General features: G+C 42.3%; 1 protein-coding gene across 3 annotated transcripts in view; it reads left to right on the forward strand.

Annotated features, from left to right (window-relative positions):
- Window positions 1-15,622, forward strand: part of NPAS2 (neuronal PAS domain protein 2) — a 188,365-nt gene extending 172,743 nt beyond the window's left edge. The window contains exons 19-21 of one of the 3 annotated variants that reach the window (XM_075852681.1): window positions 3,418-3,598; window positions 9,418-9,499; window positions 14,949-15,069. In XM_075852681.1, coding sequence (XP_075708796.1) covers window positions 3,418-3,598; window positions 9,418-9,499; window positions 14,949-14,986 — 301 coding nt within the window. In that variant the 3' untranslated portion in view covers window positions 14,987-15,069. Of the gene's footprint in view, window positions 1-3,417; window positions 3,599-9,417; window positions 9,500-14,948 lie in introns of all 3 variants that reach the window. The other 2 variants (XM_075852679.1, XM_075852680.1) reach the window with 2 other exon arrangements.
- The last annotated feature ends 9,631 nt before the right edge of the window (window positions 15,623-25,253 follow it).

The raw sequence follows: 25,253 nt of genomic DNA on the forward strand, positions 1-25,253 counted from the left end.
GCCCAAAATGTGCAGTAAATTGAAGCGGACTGGCCGTTGCGTATTGAGGTGAAAGTACTTCCCTTCTCTCTATCAGTGCAGGATAGAGAGAAGGGACAGCACTTTTCCTAGTGAAAGTAAAAGAAATTCATACTTACCGGCCGTTGTCTTGGTGACGCGTCCCTCTTTCGGCATCCAGCCCGACCTCCCTGGATGACGCGGCAGTCCATGTGACCGCTGCAGCGTGTGATTGGCTGCAGCCGTCACTTAGACTGAAACGTCATCCTGGGAAGCCGGACTGGAGGAAGAAGCAGGGAGTTCTCGGTAAGTATGAACTTCTATTTTTTTTACAGGTAGCTGTATATTGTGATCAGTAGTCACTGTCCAGTGTGCTGAAACAGTTACTGCCGATCGCGTAACTCTTGCAGCACCCTGGACAGTGACTATTTACTGACATCGCCTAGCAACGCTCCCGTAATTACAGGTGCACACACGTAGTCACCCGTAATTATGGGTGCACACACGTAGTCACCCGTAATTATGGGAGCCCCATTGACTTCCTCAGTCTGGCTATAGACCTAGAAATACACATAGGTCCAGCCAGAATGAAGAAATGTTAAAAAAGCAATACGCTCCGCAGCACACATAACCATGTACATTACATCTGCGGACTTCATCGCGGAATTTTGAATCTCCATTGAAGTCAATGGAGAACTTCCGCAATGAGTCCGCAACCAGTCCGCCACAGGTCCGCAACATCCATTGTATGCTACGGACACCAAATTCTGCACCGCAGCCTATGCTCCGCAGTGGAATTTTCCGCATCGTCTAAACGAACCCTACTAAAAAGAAGTGGAAAGCAATGGAGAGACGGGTCTGCTGCGGATTAACGCTGCGGAGTGTCCGCAGCGGAATTCCAGAGCAATTCCGCCACGTGGGGCCTTGCCCTTATGCTCAAGAAACCTGGCTGCAGCCCTTCTCCCCTCCCTAAACTTTCACACAATGATTTGGCTATGTTATATTAGGCCATTTTCACACAGCTTACTTTCAGGTGTTTTTCGTAGAATAAAACGCTTGTATTACGCTCCAAAATACACTTGAAATACACCTGATTTACACATTGATTTTAGTGGAAAATACACTATAGTTCATATGAGGCATATTTTTACACTGCTGAATTCAAAAAATGCCGCGTAAAAATATGAATTGTATAAAAGTGAAATGACACTTCTTGAAGCATTTTACAAGCTAATTTTCAATTGACACTACAAAAAAAGCTTTGAAAATACGCCCCAAAATATTCTTCAACTTACGCTTCAAAAAACGCTTCAAATACCGTACCCAAAAATAAAAAACACTTTAAAAATCAAAATTTTTCTGCCTCAGAAGTGTGTGTGGGTGTGTGCGTGCGTGCTTGCGTGCTTGCGTGGGTGTGTGTGTGTGTGTGTGTGTGAACATAGCCTAAATCTCTTCACAAGCTGAAAACACACTAGAGTGAAAGTTGAGATGACCAAATGCCACTTCTGCATGGCCTTAGTGTACAATAATACACTAATTGTATATTTACGGTAGGCTCTGAAAAAAATGCTATGGTGGAAAAAATGTGTATTACGAATTTCAAACACCATATTAGTGATTAACCCCTTAACGACCAAGCTTGAAAAGGCCTTAATGACCAGCTAAATTTTTTGGTTTTACTTCTCTGCCTTTCAGCCGCTATAACGTTATTATTTTTCTATTGACGTAGCAGTTTGAGGCCTTATTTTATGCGGGAGAAACTGTATTTTTTTCCCACGCAGTTTAGGGGTACAAATAAATTAATATGTCATTTATTTTTGCAGAGTAAATGCAGAAAAAACTATTTTCTGCAGTTTTTTTTGTTTATTTATTATACTGTTCAGGTTTCATGCTATATAACCTGTGAAATTAATTCTTCAGGATATTACGGTCGTGACGATACCAATATGTGTAGGTTTTTTTGTTTTTAAGTAATGTATGGGCAATAAAACATATTTAATACTAAATTATAATTTTTTGCACATTTATTTTGTTTGTTTATTTGTTTTTATCGAAGTAATACGTGAAAAACATATTGACATAACATTCAAAAAGGGAACAGCAAGATCCACATAGTTAACATATCCCCACAGTATGATGCGAGGTGAAGCACATCAGCATAACAGGGTTGTATCAACATAAGAGACAAAAAGACCAGTGGGTGGTCTCAAAGACCATATACAGGAAAGTGAGAGAAGAATTGTCTCTGATTGCACCGCCAATACATGTCCCTCTTTATTTTTGTAACTTTTTTTTTTTTATCCCATGAAGGGTTAACCATTTACCAACTGTATTTCATACTTATTATGTATTTGCATACTCCCGTATGCTAATACATTATACTGTGTCCCTTTGACACAGGCTGCAGTTAGGGCAACATATAGTGTGACCTAACAACAGGTTTACAGAACAGAGAGCCCTGGGGTTCTTTCTGGGTCCACAGGGCTGACTGCAGAGGGTGCCACAGTTTCCGATCGCGTCACTGCGTTTCAGATGACTTGTTTGAATAGGGGAGTCATGAACCTTTGATCTGTGACCGCGGCATGATCAAAGGGTTAGGGCACGGCCAGACGTGGCGGAATTGCTCTGGAATTCCGCTGCGGCCATTTTCTCCATTGGTTTCCACAACTTTTTAGTTAGGTTCGTGCAGACATGGCGGAAAACTCCGCTGCGGACCATAGGCTGCAGTGCGTAATTTGGTGTCCGCAGCATACACTGGCTGTTGCGGACTTTTTGCGGACTTATTGCGGAATTTCTCCATTGACTTCAATGGAGATTCAAAATTCCGCAATGAAATCCGCAGATGTTATGTGTGTTGTGTTGCGGATTGGTTTTACGAACAGGATATTTCTTCATTCGGGCTGGACCTATGTGTTTCGAGGTCTATAGCCAGACTGAGATGGAATGTTTTAAAAGACAGCAGGATGTACTCTACCTGAATCTGCAACGACTAATCCGCAGCATTTTACTTCACATTTTAGGCAAAGGCTCAAAGGAATCTGCAACGCAGATTATGTGCGGCATTGATGCGGACAGTGTCTACAGTAATACGCCACGTCTGGCCATGCCCTAAAACGGCCGGGATCAAGGTTCCTCTGATCCCAGCCATATTTAAGAGGCTCCTCCTATTTAAAGCTTGAGCACTCACTGTAGCTTCTTGTAAAGTGTTTGGTCTACGATAATATTTGGTTAGAGGAGATTAGTAGTGAGCAATGACCATTGAAAGGCTGGGTAGGATGCAAAGTAGTTAGATGCCTCTATCATGTATGTAACGTGCATTGGGAAAACACGTTGAAATCAGTGAACCCAGCGAAGCTTTCATTTCAGAAAGTACTTGTCTTTAGAAAAAGAAGACTTGACATTATTTCTTCTTTTATATAGCAGATATTCACAAAGGACACAAATATTTAGAAGTTTGGACATGCAGCCCTCGGTGAACAATGACCCTATTATGCTAATGGATCAAGCGATACTACTCCCTGGTTTTACAACACCACATTCTACCGAACAGCAGAATATCCAGCCTATGCAAGTTCCTCAGCCACAGCAGCAATTTGCCCAGGTATGTTCCAATGTAGTTTGGACAGCTTCACAAAAATTGTTGCATAGCTTATTTATTATTGCTTTACCAAAACTGGTTACATTGTTCTGGGATAAAACTGCAATAATTCCAGGTTCCTTTTTAACAACTGTAAATAAGAGGTTTAACCCCTTAAAGGAAAGGTGTCACGAAACAAACATTTTTTATATCAATTTGCATTTAGTGTTTTATTATAAAATCTTTTATTTATGTGTGTGTTTGTTTTTTACTTTTTTCTTTTTTCTAACTTTTACTTCACTATGGGGGCTGCCATTTTGTTTTTCATCTCTGTATGTGTTGATTAACGACACATACAGAGATGGAATACGGCAGCTACAGTGCATAGGAGTCAATGAACTGGAGCCGTTCCATTGACTTTGCTCTATGGCTCTGTCCTGCGCAGACGCTGTTAGGGATCTGCCAGGTACTACGTCTAGGTATACTCCTGGGATTAATCAATCCACACCTGAGGCCAGACCTGTTCGACTGACACCATCTCCCACCAACCAGGGTGGCAGGCTCAGGAGTGGGAGAGCCTATCGCGGCCTGGTCAGTCGGAGTTAGCTCCGCCCCCTGTCCTTTATTACCTGCCGTGTTCTCTTCCTCTGTGCTTGTAATTCTTCTGGATTCCTGGCCCCACTGCTGCGTGCTCCAGCCTGCTTCTGCCGTGCTTCTGCCTTGCTGCAGTTCCGCTTAACCTGCTTGCTTTGCCTCTGACTTGCTTCCTTCTCCGTGCTCACTTTGGTATACTCCACTTCATCCTGGTCCTGACTACTCATTCACCGCTCCGTTTCCTCGCGGCGTTCCGTGGCTACTGCCCCTTCCCTTGCGTGTTCCCTGTTTGTTCTCCCGTGCACTTAGACAGCGTAGGGACCGCCGCCCAGTTGTACCCCGTCGCCTAGGGCGGGTCGTTGCAAGTAGGCAGGGACAGGGCGGTGGGTAGATTAGGGCTCACTTTCCCTTCACCTCCTTCCTGCCATTACATAATTACAAGCCCATACCTAGTCTACCATTTCTCCTACGCTGACGCTATCATGGACCCCCTTGAGACCCTGACCCAGCAGATGCAGGGCCTCTCCCTACAGGTCCAGGCCCTGGCCCAGAGGGTCAACCAGGGTGACGCTGCCTTAGTAGTACCCCTCACCTCACCTCTAGAACCCGACCTCAAGTTACCTGACCGGTTCTCAGGGGACCGTAAGACGTTTCTCTCCTTCCGGGAGAGTTGCAGACTGTATTTCCGCCTAAAACCCCACTCCTCAGGTTCCGAGAACCAGCGGGTGGGTATCATCATATCCCGACTCCAGGAAGGGCCCCAAGAGTGGGCCTTCTCCTTGGCTCCTGACGCCCCTGAACTTTCCTCTGTTGATCGTTTTTTCTCTGCCCTCGGACTCATTTACGACGAGACTGACAGGACTGCTTTAGCCGAGAGTCAGCTGGTGAACTTACGTCATGGTAGGAGACCGGTTGAGGAATACTGTTCTGATTTTAGAAAGTGGTGCGTAGCTTCTCGGTGGAACGATCCGGCCCTAAGGTGCCAGTTTAGGTTAGGATTATCTGACGCCCTGAAGGATCTGCTGGTTAGCTACCCCTCTTCTGACTCCCTTGACCAGGTTATGGCCCTAGCAGTACGACTTGACCGACGTCTCAGGAAACGTCAGCTTGAACGCTTCAATGTGCTCCCCTCTGACTTTTATGCGATCCCCCCCGAGGTCCCTTCTCCTCGCCCCTCCACGGAGGACTCGGAGGTACCTATGCAACTCGGGGCCTCCATGTCCCCTCGACAACGTAGGGAGTTTCGCAGAATGAATGGTCTCTGCTTCTACTGTGGGGACGACAAGCATCTACTGAACACCTGTCCCAGGCGCAAGAATAAGAAGCCGGAAAACTTCCGCGCCTAAGTGATCATCGGGGAGGTCACTTGGGCGCACAGGTATTTCCCGTTAATGTGAAACGCAATAAAATTTTGCTTCCCTTTCAGGTCTCGTTTGCTGGCCGGTCTGCCACGGGCAGTGCTTTCGTGGATTCTGGCTCATCTGCTAATATCATGTCTGTGGAATTTGCTATGTCTCTAAAGATGCCTTTTATTGATTTACCTTATCCTATCCCTGTAGTAGGTATCGACTCAACTCCCCTTGCTAATGGTTATTTTACTCAGCATACTCCTGTTTTTGAACTCCTTGTTGGCTCCATGCATTTGGAGCAGTGCTCTGTACTGGTGATGCAGGGATTATCGTCTGATCTGGTATTAGGTCTTCCCTGGTTGCAGTTGCATAATCCCACGTTTGATTGGAATACTGGGGATCTCACCAAATGGGGTAGTGAATGTCTTATGTCATGTCTTTCTGTTAACTCTATTTCTCCCCGGGAGGAGGTAAACACGCTTCCTGAGTTTGTTCAGGACTTCGCCGATGTGTTTTCTAAGGAGGCCTCCGAGGTGTTGCCCCCCCATAGAGATTACGATTGCGCCATCGATTTGGTGCCTGGTGCCAAGCTTCCTAAGGGTAGGATATTTAATCTTTCATGTCCTGAACGTGAAGCTATGAGGGTGTATATCCAAGAATGCCTGGCCAAGGGTTTCATTCGCCCCTCGACTTCTCCTGTAGGTGCTGGCTTCTTCGTGGGGAAGAAGGATGGTGGTCTTAAGCCATGCATTGATTATCGTAACCTGAATAAGGTCACCGTAAGGAACCAGTACCCACTTCCTTTGATTCCGGATCTTTTTAATCAGGTTCAGGGAGCCCAATGGTTTTCTAAGTTCGATCTACGGGGGGCATATAACCTTATCCGCATCAAAGAGGGGGATGAGTGGAAAACTGCGTTCAACACACCCGAGGGTTATTTCGAATACCTGGTCATGCCCTTTGGGTTGTGTAATGCCCCTGCTGTCTTCCAGAATTTTATTAATGAAATCCTGAGAGATTACCTGGGTAATTTTCTTGTTGTGTACCTTGATGACATACTGGTGTTTTCCAAGGACTGGTCCTCCCACGTGGAGCATGTCAGGAAGGTGCTCCAGGTCCTTCGGGAGAATAATCTGTTTGCTAAGACTGAAAAATGTGTCTTTGGGGTACAGGAGATACCATTTTTAGGGCAAATCCTCACTCCTCATGAATTCCGCATGGACCCTGCCAAGGTTCAGGCTGTGGCGGAATGGGTCCAACCTGCCTCCCTTAAGGCGTTACAGTGTTTTTTAGGGTTCGCCAACTATTACAGGAGATTTATTGCCAACTTCTCGGTCTTCGCTAAGCCTCTTACGGACCTTACTCGCAAGGGTGCTGATGTCCTCCATTGGCCCCCTGAGGCCGTCCAGGCCTTTGAGACCCTCAAGAAGTGCTTTATCTTGGCCCCCGTGCTGATTCAGCCCAACCAAGAGGAGCCATTTATTGTGGAGGTTGACGCATCCGAGGTGGGAGTGGGGGCCGTCTTGTCCCAGGGTACCAGCTCCCTCACCCATCTCCGCCCCTGTGCTTACTTCTCTAGGAAGTTTTCGCCCACGGAGAGTAACTATGATATTGGCAACCGCGAACTTCTAGCCATTAAATGGGCTTTTGAAGAGTGGCGGCACTTCCTGGAGGGGGCCAGACACCAGGTAACGGTCCTTACTGATCACAAGAATCTGGTTTTCCTAGAATCGGCCCGGAGGCTTAATCCTAGACAAGCTCGGTGGGCACTATTCTTTACCAGATTTAATTTCTTGGTTACCTATAGGGCTGGGTCCAAGAATATTAAGGCTGATGCTCTGTCACGTAGTTTCATGGCCAATCCTCCTTCCGAGAAGGATCCTGCTTGTATTTTACCCCCTGGTATAATCGTTTCTGCCACGGATTCTGATTTAGCTTCTGATATCGCGGCTGATCAGGGTGCAGCTCCCGGGAACGTCCCTGGGGACAAACTGTTTGTTCCCCTGCAATACCGGCTAAGGGTACTCAGGGAAAACCATGACTCCGCTCTATCTGGTCATCCTGGCATCTTGGGCACCAAACACCTCATTACCAGAAACTATTGGTGGCCTGGGTAGCCTAAAGACGTTAGGGCTTACGTCGCCACTTGTGAGGTTTGCGCTAGGTCCAAAACCCCTAGGTCCCGACCTGCGGGCCTACTACGTTCCTTGCCCATTCCCCAGAGACCTTGGACCCATATCTCCATGGATTTTATCACCGATTTGCCTCCATCTCAGGGCAAGTCGGTGGTGTGGGTTATAGTAGACCGCTTCAGCAAGATGTGCCACTTTGTGCCCCTTAAGAAGCTACCTAACGCCAAGACGTTAGCTTCTTTGTTTGTGAAACACATCCTGCGTCTCCATGGGGCCCCAGTCAATATTGTTTCTGACAGAGGGGTACAATTTGTTTCCTTATTTTGGAGAGCTTTTTGTAAAAAGTTGGAGATTGATCTGTCCTTCTCCTCCGCCTTCCATCCCGAAACTAATGGCCAAACGGAAAGGACTAACCAATCCCTGGAATAATATTTAAGGTGTTTCATCTCTGACTGTCAATTCGATTGGGTCTCATTCCTTCCCCTTGCTGAATTTTCCCTGAATAACCGGGTCAGTAACTCGTCAGGGGTCTCCCCGTTTTTCTGTAATTTCGGGTTTAACCCAAGGTTCTCCTCCGTTTCCCCTGGTTGTTCCAATAATCCTGAGGTAGAGGATGTTCATCGGGAACTGTGCACTGTCTGGGCCCAGGTTCAGAAGAACCTAGAGGCGTCCCAGAGCGCACAAAAGGTTCAGGCGGATAGTAGACGTTCTGCTAACCCCCGGTTTGTCGTCGGGGATTTGGTCTGGTTGTCGTCCAGGAACTTGCGCCTTAAGGTCCCGTCCAGGAAGTTTGCTCCCCGATTTATTGGACCTTATAAGATCATTGAAGTCCTCAACCCTGTATCCTTCCGTCTGGAGCTGCCCCCATCCTTTCGCATACATGACGTCTTCCATGCCTCCCTCCTTAAACGCTGCTCCCCGTCCTGGTCCCCCTCGAGGAAACCTCCTGTTCCCGTTCTCACCCCTGAGGGGGTGGAATTCGAGGTGGCCAAGATTATGGACAGTAGGATGGTCCAGGGCTCCCTCCAGTACCTGGTCCATTGGAGAGGATACGGGCCGGAGGAGAGGACTTGGGTACCTGCCCGTGATGTTCACGCTGGGGTATTGATCAGGAGGTTCCACCTTCTCTTCCCTACTAAACCGGGTCCTCTTAGTAAGGGTCCGGTGGCCCCTCATAAAAGGGGGAGTACTGTTAGGGATCTGCCAGGTACTACGTCTAGGTATACTCCTGGGATTAATCAATCCACACCTGAAGCCAGACCTGTTCGACTGACACCATCTCCCACCAACCAGGGTGGCAGGCTCAGGAGTGGGAGAGCCTATCGCGGCCTGGTCAGTCGGAGTTAGCTCCGCCCCCTGTCCTTTATTACCTGCCGTGTTCTCTTCCTCTGTGCTTGTAATTCTTCTGGATTCCTGGCCCCACTGCTGCGTGCTCCAGCCTGCTTCTGCCGTGCTTCTGCCTTGCTGCAGTTCCGCTTAACCTGCTTGCTTTGCCTCTGGCTTGCTTCCTTCTCCGTGCTCACTTTGGTATACTCCACTTCATCCTGGTCCTGACTACTCATTCACCGCTCCGTTTCCTCGCGGCGTTCCGTGGCTACTGCCCCTTCCCTTGCGCGTTCCCTGTTTGTTCTCCCGTGCACTTAGACAGCGTAGGGACTGCCGCCCAGTTGTACCCCGTCGCCTAGGGTGGGTCGTTGCAAGTAGGCAGGGACAGGGCGGTGGGTAGATTAGGGCTCACTTTCCCTTCACCTCCTTCCTGCCATTACAGACGCAGGTCAGAGTCACACAGAGCAAAGCAGCTGTTTGCAGGGAGAGAGCAGGCGCCATCTTGAAGACCAGCTGCACTGCAGGTAAGATGTGTGTCTCTGCATGTCCCACTCTCTACCTCACAGACCCCCGCTCTCGTGACCCCCGACAGGCCCCCCCACCCGACGTCTCCCCCCCCCTGAAATCCCCCCCCCTCCCTCCCTCCCTTGTGTGAAGGACACACGATGAAACTGTACTGGGAAAGCCCTGAACGGTAAATTTCTCTAGTTGTGCTGAGACTGTTTGGGGATGTGACTAATGAACCTCTCAGTCTCTCACCACCATTACCCCTCCTACTGGAGTGTGAGAGGTTCATTAGTCACATCCCCAAACACACTCCACTAGGAGGAGTAATGGTGGTCACCCAGCTTTCCCAGACCCCTTAATGATAAATCTCTCTAGTTGTGCTGAGACTGAGAGATTCATTAGTCACATCCCCAAACAGTCTCAGCACAACTAGAGAGATTTACCGTTCAGGGGTCTGGGAAAGCTGTGTGACCACCATTACCCCTCCTACTGGAGTGTGAGATTCATTAGTCACATCCCCAAGCACACTCCAGTAGGAGTAATGGTGGTCACCCAGCTTTCCCAGACACCTGAACGATAAATCTCTCTAGTTGTGCTGAGACTGAGAGGTTCATTAGTCACATCCCCAAACAGTCTCAGCACAACTAGAGAAATTTACCGTTCAGGGGTCTGGGAAAGCTGGGTGACCACCATTATCCCTCCCCCCTGGAGTGTGAGAGGTTCATTAGTCACATCCCTAAACACTCCAGTATGAGGGGTAATGGTGGTCACCCAGCTTTCCCAGAAGCAGATATAACCAGGAAAGGGCTGGATGGATGGGCAGAGGGTGCACAGGGTTTTTGGTGACCCCCTCTGTCATGTGATCGGACCTAGGTTACCGGTTCATCAGACGGGGTTCATGTGACTATAACTCTGTCCATAACAAGAGACAGTGCACTCAGGACAAGCCCTGCCCTCATGCCGTAGTTGTGGTTCTGTCTGCGGTGATGGCGGTGGGTGGCTCTGACACCCGCCTCCCCCGTCGGGTCATCTCAGGACAGAAGGGGTGTCCGGATTGGAGACACTGCGCCGCACCTGTCCTCAGGTTTTGTCTGGTATTGCAGTTCACCTCCATTGAAGGGAATAGGACAGAGCTGTAATACCACACACGACCTGAGGACAGGTGCGGCGCCATGTTTTCCTGGACGACCCCTTTAAGACTTTTCCCGTGTGTGTGGCAGAGCGGAGTGTGCACGGGCGCCGCTGATACTTCATACCCGCTTATCAGCTGTTTTGAAGAATCAGCGGCGAGCACCCCCCCCCCCACACACTCACACACAAATCCCCCAAACACGCAAAATCGAGTGTAATCAAGCGTTTTTTATGTGGTTTTTTTTGCACGTAAAATGTGCAAAAAAAACAAACATGTCAAATACACGGCGTGTGAACCGGTCAACTGAAAAGTCATTCACTTCACTTTCATCATTCTAAGGCTGGGTTCACACGACCTATTTTCAGGCGTAAACGAGGTGTTTTACGCCTCGATTTACGCCTGAAAAGACGGCTCCAATACGTCGGCAAACATCTGCCCATTCATTTGAATGGTTTTGCCGACGTACTGTTCCGACGACCTGTAATTTTACACGTCGCTTTCAAAAGACGGCGTGTAAAATAACAGCCTCGGCAAAGAAGTGCAGGACACTTCTTGGGACGTAATTGGAGCCGTTTTTCATTGAATTCAATGAAGAACAGCTACAAATTACGGCCGTAATTGACGCCTCGCAAAACGCGAGTACGAGCAATTACGTCTGAAATGACGGAGCTGTTTTCTCCTGAAAACAGCTCCGTCATTTCAGACGTAAATGCAGTTAGCGTGTGCAAATCCCCTAGGGATATGTTCACACACAATGTTTTCAGCTGAAAAATCGGAAGCAGAACGCCTACAAGCATCTGCCCATTGGTTTCAATGGGAAATACAGCGTTCTGTTCCGACAGGGCGTTTTTTACGTGGTAGTTTTCCAAAAACGGCACGTAAAAAGACGCCCAACCAAAATGAAGTGCACATCACTTCTTGGGACATTTTTGGAGCCGTTTTTCATTGACTTTATAGAAAAACAGCTCCAAAAACGGCCGTTAAAAACCGTGAGTTTGATTAAAAAATGGCTGAAAATCAGGAGCTGTTTTCCCTTTGTTTAGTAAGCGTGTGAACATACACTTAGCCTTTTGGTGTGTCCTAGAACTTCTTCCAGCTGCAGAATCACACCCAATATGGCTGCCGGACACTGCTTACCAATTTGAAGACACCTTTACCTGGCTTGTGAGAGGGGGGGTGAGGTTCCCTCCCACATTTACAGCAGCTGTGAGTCAGGTTGCTTTACCTTATTCACCTTGCTGTAATTCTGGGAAGTGCTCCCCCTGGTGCCCAACATTGGAAAACATGTCAAATTATTATTTAATTTTTAATACTTTCCACCATACGGAAAAAAAAAAAAAATACAGCAAAAAACGTAAAAAATATAATAGAAATAAGTAACGACACTTAAAAAAAAAGGTTTAATTTGCGACACATTCCCTTTAAGGACACGGCCAATTTTGGCCTTGAGGACAGAACAATTTTTTTATATTTCCTTCTTTGTATCCCGACGCTCATAACTTTTTTATTTTTTGTACGATGTAGTTGTATGAGACTTTATTTTTTGCGGGACGAGTTGTTCTTTAGGTTGGTACCATTTTTTGGTACAAATACATTATCGTTTAATTTATATAAATTTTAACTTTGGCGAAAATGCAGAAAAAAAGCAGTTCCGCTGCAGTTTTAATATTTATTTTTTTACACCATACACCAATCATCATAAATAATGTTATACATTTGTTGTACAGGTTGTTACGGTTGTACTGATACCAAATATGTCTGTATTATTTCATGTTTTTGGACTTATATTTTAAAAAGTTTATTTATTATATTTTTATTTATTTATCATTAATTTTTTTTACATTCATTTAACTTTTTTTTTAATCCCATAAAGAGGTTTTTCATTTTTATTTTTTAACTGTAATGTACTGGCATAGATCTATATGCCAGTACATTAGCCTGTGTACTGATTGTACACAGGTAGTTGTTAGGGCATACCTCAGTATTCCCTAACAACAGGTAATATGTTCAGACAGCCCTGCGGTCCTTCAATGGACCCTGGGCTGTCTGGCCATACAAGTTATGGGCTTTGATAGCATGACAGTTATTTTCTGTGACGCGATCAAAGTGCAGTCCCCCCTCCTTGAACGCCACGATCAGCTTTTATCACGGCATTCAAGGGGTTAACGGCGGAGAGAGGATGTTTCTCTTCTCTCCGATGTTAGAGCGGGGCCGTGGCTGTGTATTACAGCCAGTGCCTCGCTCTCGATCGCGCGCAGAGACGGCTGTCACACAGTACGAGAATGCTTGTCCTAATGTGCGAAGTACCCGCCGCTCAGGACGAGCATTCTCGTCCTGTGTCGGCAACACGGTTAAGCTTTGTTCACTTCTGTGTCAGAGCTCCGTTCATGGGTTCCATCGGAGCTTTCCGACAGGGGAACCCATGAACGGAACCCTGACTAGAACAAACGGAAACCATAGGTTTCACCATTGCATCACCATTGATTTCAATGGTGATGGAACCGGTGCAAATGGTTTCCGTTTGTCACCGTTGTTTAAGGGTACCATAGTTTTAACGGAATCCATAGTCTACTGTGCTATTAATTCCGTCAAAACGACTGAACCCTTAACCCCTTCGTGACATTTGACATATCCATACACCAAAGTGGGGTAGGGGAAGTATGGAACGTGCTTACGGAGTGAACCCGCTCCATACAATGCCGGTGTCGGCTGTATGTTACAGCCGACACTTCAGAGTAACGAATGGCATCACGCTCGAGCGCAATCCCGCTCGTTTAACTCATTAAATGCCACGGTCAATAGCGACCGCAGCATTTAAATCGTTAGAAAGAGGGGGGCATCCCCCTCTAACAACTCATCTCGACCCCCGCAACGCAATCAGGGAGGGGGGGCGATGGTTGCTATGGCTGCCTGGGGGCCTAATGAAGGCCCCCAGGTCCGCCATCTTTGTGCTCCTATTAAGCCCTTAATAGGTGCCTGTCAGAATCACGATATACTGCAATACATTAGTATTGCAGTATATTGTGCAAGCGATCCAACCATCGCTAGTTGAAGTACCCTAGGGGGACTAATAAAAAAAGTAAAAATGAGTAAAATAAAGGTTTTTTTTAATGTAAAATTAAAAGTTAAAAAAAACCCTCTTCCCATTTTCCTCCTAGAGCATAGTAAAAAAAATAAATGAATAAACATAATTGGTATTGCCGCGTCTGTAAAAGTCTGAACTATTACAATATATCATTATTTAACCCGCACAGTGAACGCCGTAAAAAAAAAATTGTAAACGCCACAATTTTTGGCACCTCATCTGCGACAAAAAAATCAAATAAAAGGTGATCAAAACGTTGTATGTACCCCAAAATGTTACCATTAAAAACTACAGCTTATCCCGCAAAAAATAAGCCCTCATACCACTTAATCGATGGAAAAATAAAAAAAGTTATGGCTCTCGGAATTTGGCGAAACAAAATAAATTTTATTTTTTACACTTAGGTTTTTACTTGTAAAAGTAGTAAAATATAGAAAAAACTATATATATTTGGTATCGCCGTAATCATATTGACCCACAGAGTAAAGTTAACATCTTGTTATATTTGCACAGTGAATTCCGTAAAAACGACGCGCAAAAAAAACAATGGAGGAATCGCTGTTTTTTTTTTCATTTTCTACCCCACAAATAATTTTTTCCCGTTTTCTAGTGCATTATAAGGCACAATAAATGGAGCTATGAAAAACGACAACTCGTCCCGCAAAAATTAAGCCCTCATAGGACTATATCGACGGAAAAATAAAAAAGTTATGGCATGTGGAAGGTAGGGAGGAAAAAACTAAACTGAAAATCTGAAAAAGGGCTGCAGCGGGAAGGGGTTAAACTACGGTTTCCGTTTGTTTCAGTCAAGGTTCTGTTCATGGGTTCCCCTAATGGAAAGCTCAGACTGAACCCATGAACGAAGCCTTAGCTGTTTTATAGAGGATTTTGTTTAGGGTTTAAGGGTGAATAGGAGAAAAGGTGTGTTCTAAGTTGATCTGAATAAGAAAACATTGCAAACTCCAGAGTGTTTGAGGATTGGGAAATACGTAAGATGAAGATAATGCACGAGTTGATAAAGAAACAGGTTATTCTTGGTTGGGATCAAAGTAAAATATTTCAGCCCTTCTTATTCATGTGTGGCAATCTTTCCATTCACTCACAAGCCATGCAAACCTTTTCGGTTGAAGACTATTATACATTTAATACATTCAACCAGTGACATATTGATCTCATTTCACTACCCAATGTGTATTTAAGAAACTGTACACTACTGAAAATTATTTTTTACGTATATTTTGTTTACTAGGTGGCAGCAACAAGCACATTACGCAAAGATCAACCTGACACTTTGATTTTGCCCACTTACTCCCAGCATCAAGGGACTTTGGGATTTCAGCAACAGATTACACTAAGAACTAATACTCTCTCTGAGATATAATGAGTCACAGGTAGCAAGTCTACTAATCATCAACATGACTAAAATCCAGCAGTTTCTTCTCCATGTTACTTTTCAGAATGGTAGTCATGTCAACATGCGGAGTTACACTTTACAGTGACATTTTGCTACGTCAGCTTGAAGACATTGGATTCATTCTGTTCAGATGTGGACAGCATTCTGCAGCAAGCAATGCCTCCTCTTCTTGTCATGTCCTTTAAGACAAGTTTTGAACATCAAAGCTCAATCTTCAGTACCTTTATCACTTGTAGTATCTAGACGTGCTTTGAGGTAGTGAACTAAAAACATGTACAGTCTGCAGTGTGTGTCTCACCAAATCGGTGGTACGGTAAACTACTCTACGCGCTGACTCTCTGACATTCTGCAATTTAAAAATGTGTTCCCATTGTAGTGTTTGTACGCTTGTTCCTATTTTTCCCACACCAACTAAAGGTGCATCGACCAATTACTTTGTTTGTTGATGTGTTGTACTTTAAAAGTGGAGCCATCATTATTTAAACACTAAATATATATTTACAAATACATACACATATATCTAGATATATATATATATATATATATATATTTATATATATATATATATATATATATATATATATATATATATATATATAGATATATATATATATATATATATATATATATATATATAATATATATATATATACATATATATATAAATATAAATGAGCAGCAGAAGCACAACATGTAAAAAAGGGAGATACATGGTGGCATTTGCAAACAAATCTATTATTACATTAGAAGTCTAAAAATGAAAATGATGACAAGAACATGAACTAGATACAGATATTACAAACTATTGTATCTAGGTTTTCTTTTGTCTTAAGGTTTAGTGTTTCAAACATGCCCTTGTCAAAACAGGATGTTTCAGCAATAACTAGTTAAAGAACTAACAACTTACCAGATAAGTCCGTCATTTTAGTTCAGTGGCATCGGGGGCTTGGTGCAGATGTAATAAAGCAAAGAACTTCTTTATAGAATAGTTATCCTGTGGTGGGATCTATGGTAGGGATTTAATTTAAGTAGGGATTACCCTCATATCATGGCTTAATGTCACCACATTGTAAGTGGCCTATCTCCTATATAAGGAGATGGGCGCTATAATGTAGGTGACAGTAATGCTTTTTATTTAATAAAACGATCTGTTTTCACCACTTTATTAGCAATTTTAGATTTATGCTAATGAGTTGCTTAATGCCCAACTGGGCGTATTTTTACTTTAGACCAAGTGGGCGTTGTACAGAGGAGTGTATGACGCTGACCAATCAGCGTCCTGCACTCCTCTCCATTCATTTACTCAGCGCATAGGGATCCTGCTAGATCCTTATGTGCTGTCTTATACTAACACATTAACAATACTGAAGTATTTAGACAGTGAATAGACATTCCACGGGATGTCTATTCACAAACTCTGCACTTCGTTACTCTGTCTGTGGTAGTTACAGCAGAGGAAGCGTGATCTTGCGAAATCTCGCTGTAAATGACAGGTTACAACGAGATCACGCTCCCTCTGCTGTAACTACCACAGACAGAGTAACGAAGTATAAGACAGCACATAAGGATCTAGCAGGATCCCTATGCGCTGAGTAAATGAATGGAGAGGAGTGCAGGACACTCCCCTGTACAACGCCCACTTGGCCTAAAGTAAAAATACGCCCACTTGGGCATTAAGCAACTCATTAGCATAAATCTAAAATCGCTAATAAAGTGGTGAAAACAGATCGTTTTATTAAATAAAAAGCATTACTGTCACATACATTATAGCGCCGATCTCCTTATGTAGGAGATAGGGCACTTATAATGTGGTGACAGAGCCTCTTTAAGAAAAATAATTGGCCTTGTTCACACTTAAAAATGAATACTAATGCTGTAAAATTGCGTAGAAGATTCTATTGTATGTGTGCATAGGGATTTAGTGGGATATATTTGTAACAAAATAATGCTCAATGTGTGAGAAGTGGTAAATGTATCCTCAGATTCTGGCCAGAACACCATCTCTGAGTGAAACTGCATTGTGTCAATTCAGGCTTCTGTTTTTAGGTGAGAAGATATTTGCATTAACTCACGGCTGTCCGAGTAGCTTGCGTAGCTTAGTGCAAGTTGTTGTAATGATAACCTATGTGTCTGTATTATTTCTAGCATTTCTGATATTAACTTAGCATTAGTGCTAAGATATAAATTCTATTGTGTTTCCACTTTGGTTGCCCTATAATTCTGCAGCGACAATGCATATTGCCTCATGCACACGACAGAGCCCTATGGTGGCACACAGAGTTAGCCCATGAGCTGCCATTCAATTCTCCATCGGGTGCTGTATGTACAGAGATATTCTCCCTAGAAGCAACAATACCTCTTGGGGAGAAAAACTCAGTACATAGACTGTTTAATAGACCGAGCATCTATTTGGAAAAAACAGTGGTACAGTTGTGGCCTCATGTACCTCTATGGGTGCCATATTACGGCTCTGTACAAAATTGCCTTTGTAAACCATCAAAAGGGAACCATTAGTTTGTTGTCCATAGCAACCTATCAACATCCAATAATTTTAGCTATTATAAACAACAATGCCATTTTCCTCTCAGACAGTTTTGATACACATAACTGTAATTAGTACTCTTTCACCTCAAAGTGTCACTATTATTGCATTTTTATTGGAAATTAATCCAGTTTACATAGAATAATTGAATACTGTATTGTAATATAGTTCCCAGCTCTGTTTATTTTATTCTCAGTCTATTTTTATGTCATTATAATTTATAATAACAATAATTAAAAATAAAGCGTAACAATATAATTACATGTAAAACAAAATTCCATAAACATAAAAAAAGTTTATTAACCACACGTCACATAACAACAAATTTAAAATTTAGATTTAATATATAATGTAATACAGTTGTGTCCTTCCTTACCTTTCATCATATCTCAACATATACTGAGATGTGTGGCGCGAGATGACAAGCTTTGAAAAAAAACATGATTTTGCGATATCCTGTCACGAGATCTCTGTGCTAAATGTGTCGATGTGTGACCACCAAGTGATTGTAAGGTGAATTGCAGCCTGTCAGGGTTTTTGCTAGCATGTCGCGATATTGTATTGAGTTTGTTTCATGAGAAATTGGAGTTCTTAACCAATTTCAAGCAAAGGTCAGGGTGGACGCATCTGTATATTATGTATAATTAACAACATAATTAAGGAACCCTACTTATGTGCCTAATTTACATGACAAATACATTTTAATAAAACAAAAAGTGAAATGTTTTGACAATTTTTTTCAATACTGACATGACTATGAATAGTTTAATCAGTCATTTGCTGACACTTGCTGGGCCTCCTTTAACCACTTTTCTGTAATCTAATATCAAAATAATATATTGCACTCAATGTCGATACACATATTCTAAAGCTGGCCATACACATGAAATTACTGTTGGACAAACACTTGTTTAGCTGACAGCTATTTCTCCCGACTCTACCATAAACAGACACAAAATCCAACATCCCCTTTCCCTCTGGGGTAGTAAAGCATCCATACAGATAAGAACTTCGCGTGATCCCGCAAAAATGGGGGGGGGGGGTGGATGACTTTTCTCTTCTATGTAGGGGCAGCTGTCAGCAATACCCAATCTTCCTGTAATTCTACCCAAATGGACTTGGACCACAATAGGGTCCTATGGTCCAATAGCAAGTCGGGGAATTGCGGCCCTAATGTGGATGCTAAAATGCACCCATATTAAGGTCATCTGAAGGTGGCCAAACAGATACAGTGGGAAGAAAAAAAAGTTCACTATCTTATGAAAGTTACTACTACTCATTAAAAGTTCTTTTAAAGTGAACCTACATTTTACTACATAGTAATAAACATACAAGGTAAAAATGTTTAGGCAGGCATAGTAAATACTATACCTACTTTACAATGCCCAACTCTAAAAGTTTCTTCCGTACGGGACAAGAGTAAACAACGAAGATCAAACTGCTCTCTGAAAAAGATGAAATCCCCATGTTTGCCTCCTGCTTTCCAGTCAACTTTTATTTTAACTTTCTCATGTGAAACGTACATACCCATAATTTTGTATCTGAGCTGTTTATCTGCAACAATGACTCTCTGTAATCTGCTGATCCATGTTTTTAGAATGCCTTGTAAAACACAAGATCAAACAGATCCAAAATAGTCATGCTGTAATTACTTCTTTTTTACGGCACCATGATAATGCCTATTGTAAATTATCCTAGATATTCTTTAATAGACAATATTATATTTGTATAGAAAGTCATATATTATATTTAAAGCCTAATTGTGAGTCATGCTGCAAATGATTTATGTCGCTCCTTTCTTGGGAATATGGACTAAAGATTCAATACATGCACTTTTTGATTTCTATATTTTGTATAATTTGTAATGTTGATGTTTTTATGAATATAATTGTATGTAATCTTGGATAAAAGTAGTATTGTACAGTTATTGTAATAATGAGATATTTCCACATAAAAAAATATTACATAAATAATTGCGTTGATACTTTTTCATTAGTTTATCTCCAATCCCTATCTTGTTTTTTTAGACTTTCCTTCTTGCTGTTGTCATTGCTACATAGGATTTGTTTTATGTTTCAAAGGATAAGCATGGTGTTACATAAAATAAGAGGTTTAATACATAGGATAAGTATGGTCTGAGGGCTTGTTCACATCAGCGATAAACTTCACTTTGGATTTTCATTCATTTGTTCCGCCAGATGAACAGAAAGACAAGTGGAACTGATCGTTTCCGTTTGCATTACCATTGGTTTCCATTTTTTCCACTTAAATAATAGCATAGTGAGCTGCGCTATAGTTTCTGTAAAAAAAAAAAAAACCTAGAGTAACAGAGGCAATTTGAATCAAACTGAAACAAAAAAATACCATTGAAATAAATGGTAATGCAAACGGAAACTATATTTTCCATTTGTCTGCGCGTTCATCTGTTCCTCTGACGGAACAGATAAACAGGAATCAACGAATGTTCAACGCTGATGTGAGCAAGGTTATTACATAGGATAAACATGAAGACTGAGAATAGGAAAAGGGGGGGGGAATCCTCCAGCTCACCGTTTTTAGAGTCTGTGAACAGACAGCGCCCGGAATCCCGCATGGCCAGCGGCAAACAGCAGTAGAAGAAGTAGAACCGAAATCCAGCACTTGAGGTAAGTAAAAGGAACCAACGTTCTACTTTTATTAATACTATATCAAGTTAAAAAATGAAAAGGTAATGGGTGATGTAACAGAGTACAGAGGTGGGTGGAATTTGCAAGGTCAATACTGCCTTAGTTAATATTGCCTAGGCGTTTCTGACACGTTCCTGTGTCCTTACTCATGGCATGCATGATAAACATGGTATTACGTAGAAAAAGAAGGGTATTACATAGGATAAGCAAGGTATTACATTCAAGAAGGTTATTACATATGATAAGCATGGTGTTACATAGAATAAGAATGTTTCTAGTGTACATAGAATAAACATGGCGTTACATAGCATGAGAAGGTTACTAGTGTACATAGGATAAACATGACAGTATAAGAAGGTTACTAGTGTACATAGGATAAGTATGACGTTACATAGAATAAGAAGGTTACTAGTGTACATAGGTAAAAGCATGTTGTTACATAGAACGAGAATGTTACTAGTGTACCTAGGATAAGCATGGTGTTACATAGAATAAGACTGTTACTAGTGTACATAGGATAAGCATGGTGTTACATAGAATAAGAATGTTACTAGTGTACATAGGATAAGTATGATGTTACATAGAATAAGAAGGTAACTAGTGTACATAGGTATCAAAAGGAAAACATGTGGAGAGATCCTCCAGCTCACCTGACACACTCCGGTGTGTCGTTGGTAGCGCCCGGTTCCTCGTGTTGGCACACGGGTTACAAGTAGGAAAACAGGGAAACAAAGGCAGGATCCAGCGCTGAGATGCGTTTAAAATGGAAATCGATTTTTCCAAGTTTAATGTTATAGGTTAAAAGGAAGTCCAGTGGTATGGGTCCAGGGTGTGTATGAAGTGGAGGGAGGGTATCCTCTATGGCCTACGCGTTTCGGACGGCGCTGCGTCCTTAGACTTGGCTGTGGTCACAGCCAAGTCTAAGGACGCAGCGCCGTCCGAAACGCGTAGGCCATAGAGGATACCCTCCCTCCACTTCATACACATCCTGGACCTAAACCACTGGACTTCCTTTTAACCTATAACATTAAACTTGGAAAAATCGATTTCCATTTTAAACGCATCTCAGCGCTGGATCCTGCCTTTGTTTCCCTGTTTTCCTAGTGTACATAGGATTAGCATGTTGTTACATAGAATAAGAATGTTACTAGTGTACATAGGATAAGCATGGTGTTACATAGAATAAGAATGTTACTAGTGTACATAGGATAAGCATGGTGTTACATAGAATAAGAAGGTTACTAGTGTACATAGGATAAGCATGGTGTTACATAGAATGAGAAGGTTACTAGTGTACATAGGATAAGCATGGTGTTACATAGAATAAGAATGTTACTAGTGTACATAGGATAAGCATGGTGTTACATAGAATAATAATGTTACTAGTACACATAGGATAAGCATGGTGTTACATAGAATAAGAATGGTATTAGTGTACATAGGATAAGCATGGTGTTACATAGAATAAGACTGTTACTAGTGTACATAGGATAAGCATGGTGTTACATAGAATAAGATTTTTACTAGTGTACATAGGATAAGCATGGTGTTACATAGAATAAGAATGTTACTAGTGTACATAGGATAAGCATGGTGTTACATAGAATAAGACTGTTACTAGTGTACATAGGATAAGTATGATCTTACATAGAATAAGAAGGTTACTAGTGTACATAGGATAAGCATGTTGTTACATAGAATAAGAATGTTACTAGTGTACATAGGATAAGCATGGTGTTCCATAGAATAAGAATGTTACTAGTGTACATAGGATAAGTATGATGTTACATAGAATAAGAAGGTAACTAGTGTACATAGAATAAGCATGTTGTTACATAGAATAAGAATGTTACTAGTGTACATGGGATAAGCATGTTGTTACATAGAATAAGAATGTTACTAGTGTACATAGGATAAGTATGATGTTACATAGAATAAGAAGGTAACTAGTGTACATAGGATAAGCATGTTACATAGAATAAGAATGTTACTAGTGTACATAGGATAAGCATGGTGTTACATAGAATAAGAAGGTTACTAGTGTACATAGGATAAGCATGTTGTTACATAGAATAAGAATGTTACTAGTGTACATAGGATAAGCATGGTGTTATATAGAATAAGAATGTTACTAGTGTACATAGGAAAAGTATGATCTTACATAGAATAAGAAGATTACTAGTGTACATAGGATAAGCATGGTGTTACATAGAATAAGAATGTTACTAGTGTACATAGGATAAGCATGGTGTTATATAGAATAAGAATGTTACTAGTGTACATAGGATAAGCATGGTGTTATATAGAATAAGAATGTTACTAGTGTACATAGGATAAGTATGATCTTACATAGAATAAGAATGTTACTAGTGTACATAGGATAAGCATGGTGTTATATAGAATAAGAATGTTACTAGTGTACATAGGATAAGTATGATCTTACATAGAATAAGAAGGTTACTAGTGTACATAGGATAAGCATGTCGTTACATAGAATAAGAATGTTACTAGTGTACATAGGATAAACATGGTGTTACATAGAATTAGAATGTTACTAGAGTACATAGGATAAGCATGCTGTTACATAGAATAAGAATGTTACTAGTGTACATAGGATAAGTATGATGTTACATAGAATAAGAAGGTTACTAGTGTACATAGGATAAGCATGGTGTTACATAGAATAAGAATGTTACTAGTGTACATAGGATAGGCATGGTGTTACATAGAATAAGAAGGTTACTAGTGTACATAGGATAGGCATGGTGTTACATAGAATAAGAATGTTACTAGTGTACATAGGATAAGCATGGTGTTACATAGAATGAGAAGGTTACTAGTGTACATAGGATAAGTATGATGTTACATAGAATAAGAAAGTTATTAGTGTACATAGGATAAGCATGGTGTTACATAGAATAAGAATGTTACTAGTGTACATAGGATAAGAATGGTGTTATATAGAATAAGAATGTTACTAGTGTTCATAGGATAAGCATGGTGTTACACAGAAATAAGAATGTTACTAGTGTACATAGGATAAGCATGGTGTTATATAGAATAAGAATGTTACTAGTGTACATAGGATAAGCATGGTGTTACATAGAATAAGAATGTTACTAGTGTACATAGGATAAGCATGGTGTTACATAGAATGAGAAGGTTACTAGTGTACATAGGATAAGCATGGTGTTACATAGAATAGGAAGGGTATTACATGAAATAAGCATGATGGTACATAGTAAAAAAAAGGTTATTACTCAGGATAAGAATAGTGTTACATATTGTACAATAAGAAGGTCCTTACATACAGATGTAGCATTCGTTATACTGACTCTTGGCACATCGCAGTACACTATTGTAAGTCTATCTGCAATTTATGTTTTTTCCACTAGATGACAGTGCAAGCGAAGTAACAGTTTGTTACTGCACAGAACAGTACTAGGAGCCACTGCTTCTTTACAAGCACTTCCCAGCAATTATCAATTTATGACCAGGCCAAAACTCAAGGAATAATTTACAGTACAGTAATTGTAGAATGAGAGGGAACGTAATAAATGAATCATAATAAAATAAATTTCAAGGGTAACAAAACTTTTTTTTTAAACGTTTGAATATGTCATTGTGACATTTCAGAAGTTTTGATCGGTGAAGGTCCGGGTGCTGAGACACCCACCGATAATGAAAGTAAGAGGAAGAAGTGCTCTGCTCAGAAATACATTTTTGATTCCTTCCTCCCTCCCTTCCTTCCTGTCACAACTATGTGGTATGTGGACCCACTAGACCGCTCCGACGTTGCAGCTGGCAAAACAGCAATCAACGATAGTCTTTAGGACAAGAGTACCTGGGTAGAAGATTTTGCAAACACTCGGCGTGGCAGACACTTGCAGTAGCAAACACGTGGCATAGCTACACGTGGCGTAGCATACACTTGGCATAGATGACACTTGGCACAGATGACACACTCAACTCCGACACTAGATTTAGCACTGGAGCAAACACAGTTAGTGGATACGCAATACGGGATACAGGAAACGGAACACTGGATACAGGATACAACTAAGGGACCATTTGCAATGACGGACACAGGCAGAAACAACAACGCTCAGGCAAGATGAGAAAGGGCAGAGACCTTTTTAAAGTCCAGGATGTATAGGGATTGGCTTGGGAACTTTGAACTGGTGCGCACTTGTGTGAACAGGACTTAGTGGTAGCTGCAGCTGCGTATTCTGGCGTCTCTGGGGAGGGAGACGCCGGCATGAATAGAGTGTCCTGTGGCAGCTATTGTGGCATTAAACTGTATGGTGGCAGCTAGAGGGCATTATACTGTGTGGGGGGCAGCTAGAGGGCATTATACTGTGTTACTATGCGTGCCGTATCGGTTAAGTTGGGCGATAAGGAGGCATCCCCAGCCAAAGCGTTGTCGATGCTCTTCCCGAGGATTCTGCTCCTGAAGAATCCCTTGACGTCACTATCCATATATAGACAGTGACATCAGGGGCTCCTCTAGGGAGCTCCAATGGCGCTATGTACAAGAAGGGGGGTGTAGTGCTATTTACAGGAGGGTGTTGTGTGGCACTTTCTACAGGTGGGGTGTATGTGTGGCACTATGTACAAGGGGGGGAGAGTGGCAATTTCTACAAGGAGGGCTGTGTCGCACCATCTACAGGCGGGCTGGCAGTATCGCTCTGCACATATTTCACCTACGTGACCGCAAGTGACTGGCACTAGCACTTTGTTCGATATCTTGCCTGAAGCCAGCCCCTTGTCTCCATCTTCTATTCCAATTGGCATGTCATTAATCATTTGCTTTATCACCACATTTAATTTACAGTGGGGTGTGATGAAGGACACATTGGCTAAACATTGGCCTGTGCACTGGCTGTCTGTTAGCCTTCCCTATGGTCAGGTTGAGTAGGTCCCCTAAACTTA

This window comes from Rhinoderma darwinii, chromosome 2 (genome assembly GCF_050947455.1).
Source record: "Rhinoderma darwinii isolate aRhiDar2 chromosome 2, aRhiDar2.hap1, whole genome shotgun sequence".
Taxonomy (NCBI): Eukaryota; Metazoa; Chordata; class Amphibia; order Anura; family Rhinodermatidae; genus Rhinoderma; species Rhinoderma darwinii.